General features: G+C 37.8%; 1 protein-coding gene across 9 annotated transcripts in view; it reads left to right on the top strand.

The window, feature by feature from the left end:
• Positions 1–15,737, top strand: part of LOC136839550 (follistatin) — a 323,829-nt gene that overhangs the window by 11,991 nt on the left and 296,101 nt on the right. For 3 of the 9 annotated variants that reach the window (XM_067105790.1, XM_067105786.1, XM_067105781.1), the window contains exon 1: positions 2,825–3,238. The exons of 1 other annotated variant lie outside the window; for it this stretch is intronic. In XM_067105790.1, the coding sequence (XP_066961891.1) occupies positions 3,217–3,238 (22 nt within the window). In that variant the 5' untranslated portion in view covers positions 2,825–3,216. Of the gene's footprint in view, positions 1–2,824; positions 3,239–15,737 lie in introns of those variants that run through there. 5 more of the 9 variants (XM_067105788.1, XM_067105783.1, XM_067105787.1 and 2 more) reach the window with 3 other exon arrangements.

The following is a 15,737-nucleotide window of genomic DNA, read 5'->3' as shown; positions in this document are numbered from 1 at the left end:
TGCGTGCTTCAGTGAATAACCTTTTAAAAAGAGAATGCAAAGGTAACAGATCCAACTTGCTCTTGTTAGGCCTAACTAGGTAGTTGAAAGTAGGGTTAAGTTAACCCAAGAAAAAAAAAATAATGAACCGACCTACCCAGCCATATGCCACCTATTTTTCTTCTTCGCTCATTTTGATTCAAACAAACGTCAGCGAGAATTTCACTGAGTAAAAAGGTTCATGATAACGGAAACCAAGCACGTCGCTGGTACTCAATATATAGTAGGTCGTTTTAACATAGATTAATTGGAAAGAATGTGAAAGTAGACTATAGACTTTTGCCAGAGTTCCTTTAGAACTTCAGCCGAGTGAGTTTAACGAATGAAGAATAAGTTTTAACTGAAAAGGGCAAACAAACAAATTAGCTTTACAGATATACTTGGAGTCGCCAGCAATTCCCATAATCGGGGATTTTAGTGGCAAAAGTTAGTTAACCTACGTCCAAATATTTTGTGGATATTGACGGCCGATCGAGACCACAGGTCTACCCCAAAGCCAAATCAAAAAAGTCCTTCAAAAGAAGGCATCGTGCTTACCCCATACAAAAATGGGAATAAAAGCACGTTAAAAGAAAAAGATTGACGTCTGACGGCCCAAAGTTAAAATCAAGGTATGTTTTGCTGAACTGAAGTCATCACTTACACGAGTTGCCTTTGTTAATGTGGTTGTCTATGACAAAACAGATATATTCCTTAAGAGGCACAAAATAATATGCTCAAGGTATCAATTAATAGTTAATCAAATTGAGAGTGACTTCACATGAAAGCTCACATTGTCTGGGCAACAAGATTACCAGTCTCATGCGAAGGATGCTTAATAATTCTTATCAAAATTTTTCAGTTTTAAATACTCTTCATTGAATGGCCAAAGTCAAACATATGCTGTACACACACACACACACACACACACACACACAATAAATGGAGATTTTACTCATAACATCATATTCAGAACTTTAATTTTTTAGCAAGGCAAATAAACTCAAAACATTGCACAAACAGGGGCCTAATTTCCTCTGGTACAAAAGCAGCAGCCAAAAACGTGGGTTACTACATGGGTAGATATTATGGTGCTACTTGGCTTGTTATCAACGAGTCAGCTACTCCGAGGTGCTAGTACTAGACATGGCGGAAGCTTCTTGGGGCGCCGTGTTTAGTACTAGCCACTCGGAGATCTAAGTACTATTTCACCCATTTCTATATTGTGGTCGACAAATTATATTAATAAACGATATCTTCGTGCGGCCGTCTACTTTACATTTATCATTCGGTGTTCAATACTAGGATCGCGGGCTAGGTGACGCCTAGATAACAAGCCAAAGTAGCGCCGAATTTATACAGTAAGCATCAGTTGAAACTGGGGAGTGGGGACTCACTTAAGGGTTTGTACTCAGTAGTGGGAAATATGAGTTCGTGATTGAAATACGTCCTTCTACTAATTTTTAATCACATCACATGAGAGAACAGAATGAGAATTTCAAGTTAATACGTCTCTCGGTTTTCAAGCTTAGCCAGACGTGTATTGTAATTTGCTCTCACTTTATTCTTTCATGAATTTGATCTACAACTCTTGGAGATTTGGAAAACAGGCGTGTAACAGCACGGTAAAAATAGTATGCGTTACTTTGCTGCCAATAATTCCTGTAACATGGTATAAGATATAGGAACACTTTTTAGGGACTTTTTGTCAAGTACTATGCCGTATAAATAGTTGCTACGTAAAAACGATATTAAATCCAAGTTAGTTACCGCAAAAATCAGAACTTGACTTTTCAGTTCCACGAGAAGCACAGAATACAATAGCCCGGTAAAATTACGTGTTTGGCATTTGGCCGTTCATCCATCGCATAGACCTTTGCAAAAAGAAAAAAAAATGTGTAATGTGGTTCTGTTGTCGCTAGACAGAGCAAGGGAAAGTAGTAGAAGCAATTACTATTGTAGGTGTTGTATTACTAAGAAACCTGTGATAAGTTCGAATCAATTAGTACCATTCATGACAAGAATGTTCTTAGCATTCAAAAGCGCCGAACAGGAATATGAGCAGTTGCATTATATAGTAGTGAAAACTTCGAACACTGTCGAAGCTGTGGTGTACTCCAACTAGGCCTAACTTTTCTTTCCGGATCTTCTCAAGTAAATAGCCACGACCGAGTTAGGAAACAGTAAACGTCATGCAATTACCTATCTATCTTTATATGAATTTGGCAACTGAGAAAGTGTCATAGGTTTTGGAATTGTAAATGACGTGAAAATTGCTCGGCGGCGCAGACACGTCATTTTCGCCCTTAGATAAATGAATTTCTTATTTCTCAACGCATTACTAACGTGATGGTTGCCAACTCTCATTGTATTACCCATTTTTAAAGGATTTACCATTCAGTTTCTGTGACCAGGGATTGATTGCAGTCTCCGATAATTACCGTATAAGAATTTTCCTCACCGTAGCTCAAATCATAATATTAATATTACAAAGTTTTATTGAAGGGTAAAAACATCTAAGTGCCAATCTGCTGTTTAGTTTCTCTACCAGTACTTTATTGTGACGTTTATAATTGGTTCGTTTGTTGTGAAACAGAAGGAGCGACAGAGAGAAAGAATGTAATGTATCACTTTATTAATCCTTTTATTAACATTCATGTATAAAGTTCTATGAATTGGTTGGGACTGCCTACTTGGAGCTACCAACCACCTTATGAAAAGGGAGCAACGGCGATAAGGATGAAATTAAATTCTGCCATTTGATACCTTGCCCAGCGTATATAAGGAAGTCGAGCACTGTTGATTTGGTCAGTTTGCTATTCAGCGGTGGTGGTGAGACACACCAGTTACTAGTTGCTGGTCGGTGCACACACGTGCTCCTTCTAAACCCTGAGAGAGAGAGAGAGAGTGGTGATATCTCCTCACCGTTTCTTGCCATTCTCATTGCAGTTTATTTAAATGCCCTTTTCTCCTTTTTGAGTTTCCGAGGGTTGGACAGCAGAGACCCACATTGGGATCAGAAACCGTTTTTAAGAAATGATGCAATTTGAAATTGCCTGTATGCAAGAGAGCGGGAGCTTAAAAGTTAAAAGACGTGTTTTCGTCCAAGCACATGCAACACGCACACCTACTGTACATGCTTACATACACACCCATACAATCAGGCCTGGATGCAGCTCGACGTTGTCGATACACTGAATGGATCACGTAAACAGAAACGGTCAGTGCCGAGGAAGAACCTTTGACCTTTATTGTAGTTAGATAGATGCACCTTAAAGTTACTCTCGGAGGTACGCATGGGGTTGGGGAGTAAAACCAGACACGTTTTCTTCTGAGGTACCAAACAGGGGGCAGAGTGCGTCTAGGGCAACCTCGTAAATTGTACATTTTTCTTTTTTCGTTTCGGAGGAATGATATGGTGCCGCAATTTTGCTCACTTGACTTAAAGGTTTTTATTCCATTTTTATTTAGTAAGGGGAATGATAAATACCTCGCTTAAACGTTAAGAACACGTCTTCCATTCCCTTGACATTGAAACAAGACCGTCTTTTTGACGACACTCTATTTGTGAAAAATTAATGCTTTAAAGTACAGAGATAGTTCACGTGAAGAATGGTACATAGGCCTAATAACAGTTGAGGAAAAATCGTTTGGAGTACCTTATTTCATATGTAAACTCTCATTGCATTTTAGTTTTGATGACCTTGTAGGAAGGGAAGTTAAATACTATGAGTTTTTTTTAAAAACAACATAACGGCACCCGGTAGGATGACTGAAAGACGAAGGTTGTTTCTTGTTTCATTTGATTATCGTGATTCATGCCTGTTTCCGTGTAATGCGTTAACACGACATTAACCAGAATTATTATTGTTAGTGCTTTTATTTCGGACTGCTAATTAGTCAGATAACTGGACCACTTGACGTCAAGGTACGTAGATTTTTCGGTATGCATTGCATTGCATGTTGACTGGCAGACGTCTTACTGGAGCTAAGTAGTTGATTTGATGTGGCCCAGTGAAATACGCTTCTAAGCGTCAGTGTGATGGCGCAAGTGCTTTGGGAATTGGTTTTATGTTTACTAATGTTTATAGTGTTAATTGCAGCATAATTTAAACAACTGTGTTTCGTATATTTATGTGTATATATATATATATATATATATATATATATATATATATATATATATATATATATATATATATATATATATATATATATATATATGTGCGTGTATGTGGGACGAAGACAGCGCACAGTAATGATTTGGTTGTACATACAGTAAGGGGAGCTGGTTAATGCACCTCTTGAACAGGTACCCATTACTATTCAGATCGCTCTGGGGGTAGTTGTGGGTGGGTGGAGCCGAAGTTCAACCTGGGTAATTCTTTTCCCGCTACTCAGAGGAGCAGAAATCTCTCTCTCTCTCTCTCTCTCTCTCTCTCTCTCTCAACATATTTATCCGTAATTCTTCTCTTGTTTGTCACCTTTTTTGTATATGCCTTCTTAGTGTGTTGAAAAGTAAGGGTTTGGGAAAGGGTGCTGGAAAAGACTTTTTAAAAGATACAAGAAAAAATAGCGGTTTTTGTGATACATCTGTGAAAGATGCAAGTCCATATGATGTAAGACACTAGGGATTATGATATTCTCTTTGTGTTTGTCTGTTTATAAGTTTGTATCTAAGAAAATATAATAGGCATGTGTTTTTGCCCGGAACTCTCTCTCTCTCTCTCTCTCTCTCTCTCTCTCTCTCTCTCTCTCTCTCTCTCTCTCTCTCTCTCTCTGTGTGTGTGTGTGTGTGCGCGCGTGTGCGTGTGGTTGTGTTTGATGTGGTTCTCAAACACGTTAGGTTATCACAGTTGTATTTTTCTTGACATTTATTCAAGTGTTTTTGTATGACAGATGACTTAGCAACATTCACATCCACTATAACCAGGACCTTAGTAAGTTACTGACTAAGGTTAACATGTTCGTTTTAAAGGACAGTTTTTTCGTATTCACTAAGTTTTTGGCTTAGTTCAGTAAAGCACTCGAATTGCTGTAATAATCACGCATTAAACAAATGTAAATCTTTTTCGATTTACTGGTGTACCAACCACATCAGATGCAACGTCAATATTTAGGCCTAAGTCAGGTTGCAACTAGACCGTTATTGTATTTCAGGAAGCACGTTAATATTATGCATTGGCGTTTTGAGATTTTACAGTGGCCAAACGTGGAGTGAAGTACCCGTAGACTATATTTACAATTAGAAAAACAAATACATGGATAGGCATTGCATTTGATATTGGAAGTTATCTGTTGTGGTGGGAAGAGAGAGTGTTGTTCGTATTACAGAAGAAAGTGGTTTCGAGAAGGCAAGAAAAATTCTCTCTCTCTCTCTCTCTCTCTCTCTCTCTCTCTCTCTCTCTCTCTCTCTCTCTCTCTCTCTCTCTCTCTCTCTCTCTCTTCTCGAGAGTTTTGACGCGTGTGAGCTGATCTGTCTTTGACTGGTTAACTAATTGAATGGGTGATTGATTGTGCGGAAAGGCTACGTGTGTCTATACGTTCTCAGTTGCTATTTTACATAAGTAAAAGCGTTTTTTCAAATTAAATGGTCACAAGTACACAACACAATGGCAGGTCTCTCCATTTCTTGGGCTCTTGTGGCCTAAATTAAAGAGAGAGAGAGAGAGTATTTATATTTCATACAAAGCTCATGTATTAGTTTTTCTCAACATACATATTAAATTTGCATAAACTCCTTATATATAGGCTACATGCATTCACGAACGTGAATAATCCAGTGATCAAGACAAGTGGCCCCTGCTGAAAAAAAAAAAAAAAAACTTTGACAGACTTGTGAGTTTTTAAATTTAAGTTCGCGGGAGGGAGATGGGTCCTCGAACTATACGTTGTCTTAATAGCAGAATAAGTTGGAGAGAGAGAGAGAGAGAGAGAGAGAGAGAGAGAGAGAGAGAGAGAGAGAGAGAGAGAGAGAGAGATTCCGGTTCTGGAGGAAAGACCCCCATGGTTGAGGAATCTGCAAATATGTTTGTTTGTTAGTTACGAGCTGGAGGCCGCGTACCGCAAAGCCACATCGTGGGACAAAAAAAAAAAAAAAAAAAGTGAGACAACGGAGCTGATTCTCAGATTCGTGGATGATGCTGAATGGGTAATTACTAGATAACTTCGTGTTGTTGATTTTTGCTTTTGTACTTCCAGTACCGTTTTACACTAGTTTATTAAGGTTTCATAGGCTGATTGAAATATATTTAGGCCTATACGCCAGCTTGACGGAGGTGATCCTCAGATTCGTGAGAGAGGCAGAAAGAGTAATTACGAGAGAACTTCGTGTCGTTAATATATATATATATATATATATATATATATATATATATATATATATATATATATATATATGTGTGTGTGTGTGTGTGTGTGTGTGTGTGTTTTATCCCAAGTACCGTTTTATATTGATTTTCTTAAGCTTTTATAGGCTAATTAAAATATATTTAGGCCTGTATGTCAGCTTGACGTAGCTCATTCTCAGATTCGTGGAAGAGGCAGAAACGGTAATTGCTGAATAATTCCGTGTCGTTAATATTTTTTTTTTTATTCCCAGTGCCGTTGTATATTTATGTACATTAAAGCTTTCATAGGGTACTTGAAATGCATTTAGGCCTATATATCAGTTTGGCATTGCCATGGTCAGTAAAATAGATTTTAGATTTCAGTCTTTTTACTGAATAGGATGTCCGAATTGAAAAAAAATATAAAAATGTTGTATCCGAACCTGTTTTTTTTTTCTCTTACGAGAATGGTGTATATGTACGATCATAATTTTCCTCGAGTTAGAAAAGGAAAAGTTAAAATACAGGGAATTAAATTTTCTTAGTGCTTATCCATTACATACATACATACATACATACATACATATATATGTGTATATGTACGGTATATGTATGTGTATGTATGAATGAATTATGTAGCATGCAAGTATATAGACTGCTAAGTGGGTTCGTCCACGCTTCACCAGTTGCAGTAAGAACGTGCTGTAAGAGTGATCGGTCTGTTTTTTTCTCTCGAGTCACCGTTTTTAGGGGAAACTGAAAAAATGAATGCATGATAGCATGTTAAAAATTTATTTTATAAAAATTTTGTAGCTTTAAAATATAAGGTCGCAAATAACTTACACCTAAAACGAACTACCCTTTATATATATATATACATATATAGTATGTACACATGTATATATATGTATATATATATCACATACACATTTATATGTAGGCCTAAGGCTTTTATACCAACCGGGATTGGAACCCTTGCCTTTTAGGGTTGATGCATGGGAGACAGGAACTTTCTGAACAGTTTTAAGCGTTGAATCGTGGATGAATATCTTGTTCAGAAATCTTCCCAGCAGCTGCGTTGTACACGGTAGGCTCATCAGCATCGTGTTTAAACCTCCAACAAACATTGCACCATTCACTGCAATTTTGTATGTGGTCTTGATTTCTGGTTGTTTAAGTCCTTTCTTTCTAATACCACTATAACTCCTGCTATTTCTTATAATATAAGGGTGTGTGGACCCCATTGGTCACCTTTAGAAGGTACGGGTAGAAGAAGTAGGCACCGTGGCTAAGTTCACATTTGCTAGGTTTATGGGTTGCTCACCAGTTCACCCAGGTGTAAATAAGCGCCAGCTTTCCCCTAAAGACTTGTTGAGTAACCAGAGGGTTATACCCTTTTGGCACCACCCCCTCTGAAGGTAAAAAGGTGTAAGGAGGAAAATCTATATCTATAAGACAATAAGTAATTTGTATTCCTTATCGGGGAATAACTGTAAAAAAAAAACGACAGGTGCCACTGGCACATTTTATACTTTACCTGCTCAGTTGAGAATGAACCCCTTGTGAAGAAAATTTCCATGACGTTAGCGACTAAATACGTCTGTAGAGAGGTTTCATGCGCAGTGGCTAACACACACACATATTTATGTGTATATATACATGCATATATGGCTATATATATGTATACATGAAAATTTTTTATTACACCGTGATTTATATGCAATCACGAGGTAGCGTGAATTTAATATTTAGCGACATTTGTAGCTTCATGGTTATATGTATATGTACGTTTTTATCCATTAGAGAGGGTGGCTACAGAGGGGCGGAGCCCATGGCTCTCAACATGTCTAGTGATGAGGTTGATAGCCCTAAGTCTTTTCTTGACCTCAGCTGACGCTGGTCCTCCTTTACAGCTGGGTTGTCTTGGATGTTGTAAATGCAATCCCAGTGGTAGGAAGGGGCCAACATGGAAGAAGAGGAAGTTTTAGGGTGTAGAATTTGGAAAACATGGTATCGAGGTTGTACGAGTCATTCGAATTCAGATGGAGGTGGCAGAGAACGAGAAGGCATGGTTGGCAGGCGTGTGGAATTCCTGGAGTAAAAGAGAATGGAGAAAGTTCCTCGGAAATATGTTTGGAGAGATGCTTGACTGTTGAAGGATATTCTTAAGTGTACTTGGGAAAGAAAATGGAGGTGAGAAGATTATTATATATTAGTATACAGAGCAGATAGAAGAACAAAGGCTGTAGTGGCAGGTAAAGGAACGGCTGGAGGTATATCTGATCATTATTTGGTTGAAATGAAAATTGAAATATGTAGCAGTTGAGGTTTAAGTGAAGAGGAAAGGGTGATGTGCAAATGTAATGAAAACAGGGAGGTTTGATGAAGCGTACATGTAGGTATATGGAAGTAAATGAAAGGGTAATGGTATGATGAGAGATCAAGTGCCACAGAATACTTGGGAACAGGGTAGAAGAGTCTTAGAAATAGATTTGAAAGATAAGAGGGAAGTCTGTAGAAGATAAATCTGGAATGTATGAAGAAATTTTTGAGCCAGCTCTCCTTTATGAAAATGAAGTGTTGTTGTTAAATGCAAACAAATGAATTCGGTTGAAACTGTGGAGATGAACTGTCTGCGCAATGTAAAAGGAGACAAGGAAAGAAAGGGGTCAGAAATGTGGAGGTAAGGCCATTTGGGCAAGGAATCTAATGCCTCTTTCTAACTAAGGCCCCAGAAAAAAAACCGTAAGAAAAGAGAAAGGAAAGAAGGGTAGGGCTTTATCATAGATTAAGAGACAGACCTGTCTTGTAAAGGAAGAAAGGTGATGATAGGAAAGACAGAAGCAGGAAGAGAATTCCAAAGCTGGTTGGTGGGAAGACTGAATAGTACGGAAGAGGTTAGGAGAAGGAGCAGACTAAGGTCTAGTAGTTAGTTTTTTTTTTTTTTTTTTTTTTTCCGTTCCGGGTAGGTCTACTGGTTTTTTGCTATGAATATTGATCCCACAGTTGTTGTGATTCTTACTGTGTCTGCATTCTCGACAGGATTGAGTAAGGCAAAAAGTTTAAACAGTGGACTTGACCTCCCTTCGTGAAATCACCTTTCTTTCCTCCATATGGTATCCTGTTTGCCTCTTTTCTAAAGATGATGTTTTGGCGAGTGTTATGTTGAGCTGAAAGAGAGACTAGTTGTTTTCGCAGTAGCAGTGTCGCATCCCGTCGAACTGTCATTTTTTTTCATTATTAATGTGGCTAAAGCATTGGAATTCTTTCCCTTCAACGGTGTTTCATTTCTTATCTGTGGAAACTTTCCTTTAGGACAAGTAGCAATTTTAAAGCATTTTTCCGTGTTTCCACCCTGTCTAAAGAGGATAATGGGTTCATCTTCTATCGGCTCCTCAATGAAAAAATACTTTAACTGAAGCAATCAACTCTACCCAATATGGATTATTTTATTTACGAAGGCATGCTGATTACTGTTTATTTATGTGTGCATTCATTTATTTATCTCTTGTTATAATGCCTCTCGCCAGAGAGCGGCATTTGAGTGCCTGGAGGGCTACAGTTATTAACTAACTCATTGAAACACTCTTGACTAAATTAAACAAATAGAAAGAAACGAGATCCCAAGACCCAGAGGAATTGGACAGTTATTCAAAGCTTTTTGTTGTGCACTTCACATTTCCTCTCGCTCGAGGCCGCCCTTCGACCTATCGCCCAAAAGGTGATTAACTCCGTAGGGGGGTTAGTGCCGTCAGTGCACCTCACGTTGTGCACTTTAGGCATTACTTAAGGTTCTTTTCGGCGTCCCTTTGGCCCTTAGCTCCAACCTCTTTCATTCTTTTTTCTGTACCTCCGTTCATATTCTCTTTCTTCAGTCTGACTTGCCACACTCTCTGACAATTGTTTCACAGTGCAGCTGCAAGATTTTCCTCCTGATACACCTTTCAGACCTTCTTGCTGTCAGTTTCCCTTTCAGCGCTGAATGGCCTCATAGGTCCCAGCGTTTGGCCATTGGCCTAATAATATATATTCCAAAAGGTGATCAGGGTTGTTTTAACAAGGACCTCGGCTTCGAAGCCCCGAGGTATTATTGATCGGGTTTCCAGTTGACGTTGCTTACGCATTAGGTAAGTAAGCGTTGTGATTACAGTAAGTTCTGAAAAGTAAAGAGCGAAAATCGAGAAAAGTAAAAACAATTTTACTATCGCAGTGGTTTGAATCGAACGTAGCAGCTTTCAAAACTCGCGCAAGTCAAAGTATCGATCCACACGTTTTTCCGCTCGATCATTGCATTTACAATCGCGAATGCAGCTCTGTGCATGCAACGAGGCCGTTATTCTGAGAGAGAGAGAGAGAGAGAGAGAGAGAGAGAGTTTTAAGAGCCAGCACTGTGAGAGTCTCTATGCTTGTCAGCTTTCGGAGATAAGGACTTGGGATTCTAAACAAACCTTGGGAGGAGAGAGAATGAAACGAACGTAGGGATACGAAAAATGAGAGAGAGAGAGAGAGAGAGAGAGAGAGAGAGAGAGAGAGAGAGAGAGAGTATGCATGTAAATGCGCGTGCGCAAAGGCAGGTGAGGACTTGGTATGCAGAGAATGCATGAGTCAGTGACGACGCATCACTCCGACTAGGGTGGTGAGGTTGGATGGGTGACAATTCTGTGGTTGGGGGGGGGATACAACCCTCCAGAACGGCGTGGGTGCCAGGAGAGATGAAGATGGGCAGGAAGGGAGAAGGGGGAGGGGCGTGAAGTGTGGAGGTAGGGCGAAGGTAGAAAGAGAAGGAGCAAGTATGAGAGTTATCTAAAAGGGGGATATATAGAGGGGGAGTTAAGCGTTGACCTTGAGTTTGAGCGGAGAGAAAAAGCGAGAAGGGAAGAGTTGCTACGGTGATTAGGAAAGGAATGGAATTATGGCAAATGGGGGATGGGCGTGAAAGCTTTTGGGGAGAGGATATAGGGTTGTGGGGTGGTGGTTGGTAAATGCACTGCAATAAACGAGATGGCATGATAATGGAATGGAATATAAAGGAAGGCATCTTCATGCCAATGACAGTAGAGGGTGGGATCACAATCCCTTTATGCTCCCTCACCAACTGACCCTCTTAACCCTTACTCTTCTCTCTCTCTCTCTCTCTCTCTCTCTCTCTCTCTCTCTCTCTCTCTCTCTCTCTCTCTCTCTCACTCATAATATTTGCAGTCATACACGTGGCTTTTGACAACACTTGCCATAAAAGTTCGCGAGGGGAGCAGAGTGAGTTTCTGTTAAGATAGGTCAGTGAGCTTGAGCTACTTGGATTATCATTTTTATCACCACTGTTCTGTCGTCGAGGTCCAGGAGAATGGTTTGAGTTTATTCTCGCTCGCAGATTCTTTATTTTACTGAGAACTCGTTTGAAAAACCCCCTTCTTTTCGTGTAGCACATGGCGTTGAGACGACGTTTTCGGTAAACTCGGTCTCTGACTTGTTTCTGTACTTATTGATGGTTCTGCATTGAGTTGCGGATTTTGCATTGGATTTTGTCAGTTATCTGGAAGTCTTTGTCAGCACTAATAGTTGGCTTGTCTCTCTTTTGATGCATATCTTTCAATAGTAAGAGTAATTTTTCATTACATAAACTTGAATATATATGTCAAAGGTTGTGTGCATCCTCTCCACTTCATGCATAATGTTTTAGGAATGTTTAGGAATATTTCTTGCCCGATTTACAATATGTAATGTTTTTACTCTGCGCGTTATTCATCTAAGTAATGTTAGACAAAAGGTGAAAAAAAGAAACAGCAGATTAGTATCTAGTATTTTGATAAACACCAGAGTTTGTTATTTCATAATATTAATGACATGAAAACGTATGCATGCCCAGATTAACTAGTACCATATTGATATCTCCTACGACAGAAGAAGTTATTTTACCACCATGTGTGCGTATGCTGACAAGCTTTTTTTTTTTTTTTTTTTTTTTTTTTGCGAATCTGGGTAAAAATATTCATCGGAAAACCTTAGCGGCGATGCATTTGATTATTAGTTGTCAAGGAAACACTCGCCCATTATTCATCAGCTGGCTGTGCACGCATGTACTATCATTTGTGAATTAAAGTGAATGAATATTGAAGAAAACGACGGTAATTTGTTGGGGAAACTCTTATAGGTTAACAGTTGATTTGTGCGTAACGTAGAGCGGCAGAGGTTGCGTCTTCCATGTTTAATGCAGTTTCAGTCATATTGTTTTTGAGAAGGGTTATATGTAGTAGCCTATGACTCGTGATTAAATAGCTAAATGATAGAATTGTCAATGACGCAAAAAAAGATAATTAATGTTGTAGTTTTTGTGTTGAAACGATGAATAATTATGAATGTTTTGACTTTTTCCTGATGCTTTATTGACAGTGAAATTTGAGATATTAGCTCTTCCCGACTGTTTTCACTTGTTAATTTATTAACGGATTCTAAAGGTCAATATAATTGTAGGACTTGTACTATATGATTTGAATGACGTGTTTCACTCAAGTGTGTATATGGTTCTTACGCATTTTGTCATACGTTTGGCAGTGAAAACGAAAGAAATAAAATCCATTGTATTAGCTCTTACATGATAACAATCTGTGTATCAGTGGAATCAAGATCAAGAGCTCTTTCACAGGGTATGAAAATTATTAAAATCTGGCGTTTACTCTGGTGGAATTTACCATGATGGAATTTTCCGTGGTGGAATTTATCGTAGTGGAATTCACCTGTATGTATGCATGTATGTACAGTGGCCCAGTTCATCGTAAGCGCAAACCTCCCCGTTACAACGTCATTTGTGGGTATTATCTTTGTTAAAATCTGTTTACGTAATTTATTCGTTGGTTCCAAAGATGGATGTCGTTCTTCTTTAGTGGCTAAGAATAATTCTGTTGAAGCCATTTTTTACTTTTCTTGTTCATGTAAGAAAAACCATAAAAAAAGTTATGTAAAATTTGTTTCTCCATATCCTCATTCCTTATTTTTTTCACATTTCGATTCATCTGCATGCCTTTGGACCACGTTCCCGAGTTCGCTCTCTTTTTCTTACTTATTCAATATAGAGGGCCGTATCTGCTGTTATAAAGATCCCAATTTTCCATGATGATTTTAATATATTTATTTTTCGTTAACTGGGGCTCGCACGATGCAAACCGATTTGCGGACGTTCAATAGTGACCGGGATTGAGGCTACGATAAGCACGATACCATGCATCATGATGTTATCGAATCAGATCTGTCTACCTCGAGAGGTGGATTTGGCACAGAAGTGAGCAAGTGATGTACATGATGCTGTTGCAAAATGATTGAAAATTTTTTCATTTCATGACGAAAGGGCACACACACACATATGTTCATGTATAGCCTATGTATACATATGTATGTATATATATGTGTGTGTGTGATATCATATATATGTATATATAATATGTATGTATAATATATATAGTGTGTGTGTGTGTGTGTTGTGTGTAATATGTATGTATGTGTAATATGACAAATATCGCCTGATTGCAAGTTCGTCCTCTTTGGGGACTCGTCCCATTTTAAAAGCAAGGAAAGAGAACTAAGTGAAATAAACCTTTGTTATAGATTACGCAACGAACACCAAAACTCAATAGCCAATTAGGGGAGATCTGCTCTCCCCCCAGCCTCTCGCCCCGGCCCTTCCCCATATCTCCCAAAAACCGGTTATTATTTTGTCATCCCCTCGTTTCAGCTGTTTTCCTTTTTCGTACCCGTTCGGTTTTTCTTTAACCTGTTCCTTGAGTGATTGGCCTTTGGCCTCCTCTTCCTCCTTCAAAGACTCGACATTTTCGGCTCCACTTTGAGTGTTTCTGTTGAAGTTTGTCGTTCCGTCTGTCTCGCAAATATCTTCTTTATTTTATTTGAAAGTTTTTATTTTAATCTTGTTTTTCAATATTTATTAATCCGTGTTTATGGACGTTTCTTTCCACAGATTTAAGTTCCTTTTACCTTGTTCTTAACAATTTTTGTAGTTTTTTGTGGGCTTTTTCTACAGATTTTAAGTTTTTTTTTATCTTGTTTTTAAAATTTTTTTTAGGTTTTTAATCTTTTTGTGGACCTTTTTAACAGCTTTTTACGTAACCTTTTTGTATCTTGTTTTTAATGTTTTTTTGGGTTAGATTTTTGCTTTTTTGTGGGCTTTTTCCACAGGTTTATACTTAAGTGATGTATATCTTGTTTTCAAGAATTTTTTGTGTTAGATTTTTTCTGTTTATGGATCTTTCCACAGATTTTTGCTTAAAGTTTTCTGTATCTTGTTTTTAAGAATTTTTTAGTTGCATTTTTTATCTTTTTTTTTTTTTTTTTTTTTCAAAGATTTTGTCCTTGTGGATTGTCTGAATTTTATCTTGTCTTCACGGGCTATACATATATATATATATATATATATATATATATATATATATATATATATATATATATATATATATATATATATATATATATATATATATATATATATATATATATAGCATTATTATGGTTCCGTTCTCAGCTACCACTCAGTTGGTCGCGAGTTCGAATCTCCGACCGGCCAGTGAAGAACAAGAGGAATTTGTTTCTGGTGATAGAAATTCATCTCTCGCTATAATGTGGTTCGGATTCCACAATAAACTGTAGGTCCCGTTGTTAGGTAACCAATTGGTTCTTAGCCACGTAAAAATAAATCTAATCCTTCGGGCCAGCCCTAGGAGAGCTGTTAATCAGCTCAGTGGTCTGGTTAAACTAAGATATACTTAACTTTTAACTTTGCGCGCGTTATGGAACTGAAATAAAAAATTGTTGCCATGTTTCTTTTAATAAATATTTTTTCAAATCTTGATTTCAAGAATTATTTTTAGTTTTTTAAAATGAATTTTTGTGTGCTTTTGTTTTTATTGTGTTAGATTTATTTGCCATGTATTTTTATGTTTTTTGTTAGATTTTATTTTTTTTATGTATTTTTTCCCACAAAGTTTAACCTCTTTGAATGATCTAAATTTTGTCCTCGTTGTGTTCACATTACTTTTTTCAGCATTGTTGCTTGTATTTACTGAAATTTCTCATACTTGTTTGTTATACAAGCACAGTCCTACGGAAAGGTTAACGCCATGGAAACTCATAAAACCTACTGTACTATGCAAGTCCAAAAATTACCGTAATTTCCATGCATATATTTATCAGTAACTAATGCTTGATTTGGTGGAACAAGATCCAGAGTTAACATTATAGACCTTGCTCCGCTCCTGCTTTTAGGATCAGAATCTAGAATCTCCCTGATGTAAAAATAAAATATTGTTTATATGGCCAGGTCTTACAGGATATTGGTGCTGCTGGATTCGTCATGTAAATGATTTTATGACAGTTTAATCAAGAAAGTCG

This window comes from Macrobrachium rosenbergii, chromosome 6 (assembly GCF_040412425.1).
Source record: "Macrobrachium rosenbergii isolate ZJJX-2024 chromosome 6, ASM4041242v1, whole genome shotgun sequence".
In the NCBI taxonomy this organism is placed as follows: Eukaryota; Metazoa; Arthropoda; class Malacostraca; order Decapoda; family Palaemonidae; genus Macrobrachium; species Macrobrachium rosenbergii.
This window is presented reverse-complemented; position numbering and strand designations above follow the sequence as displayed.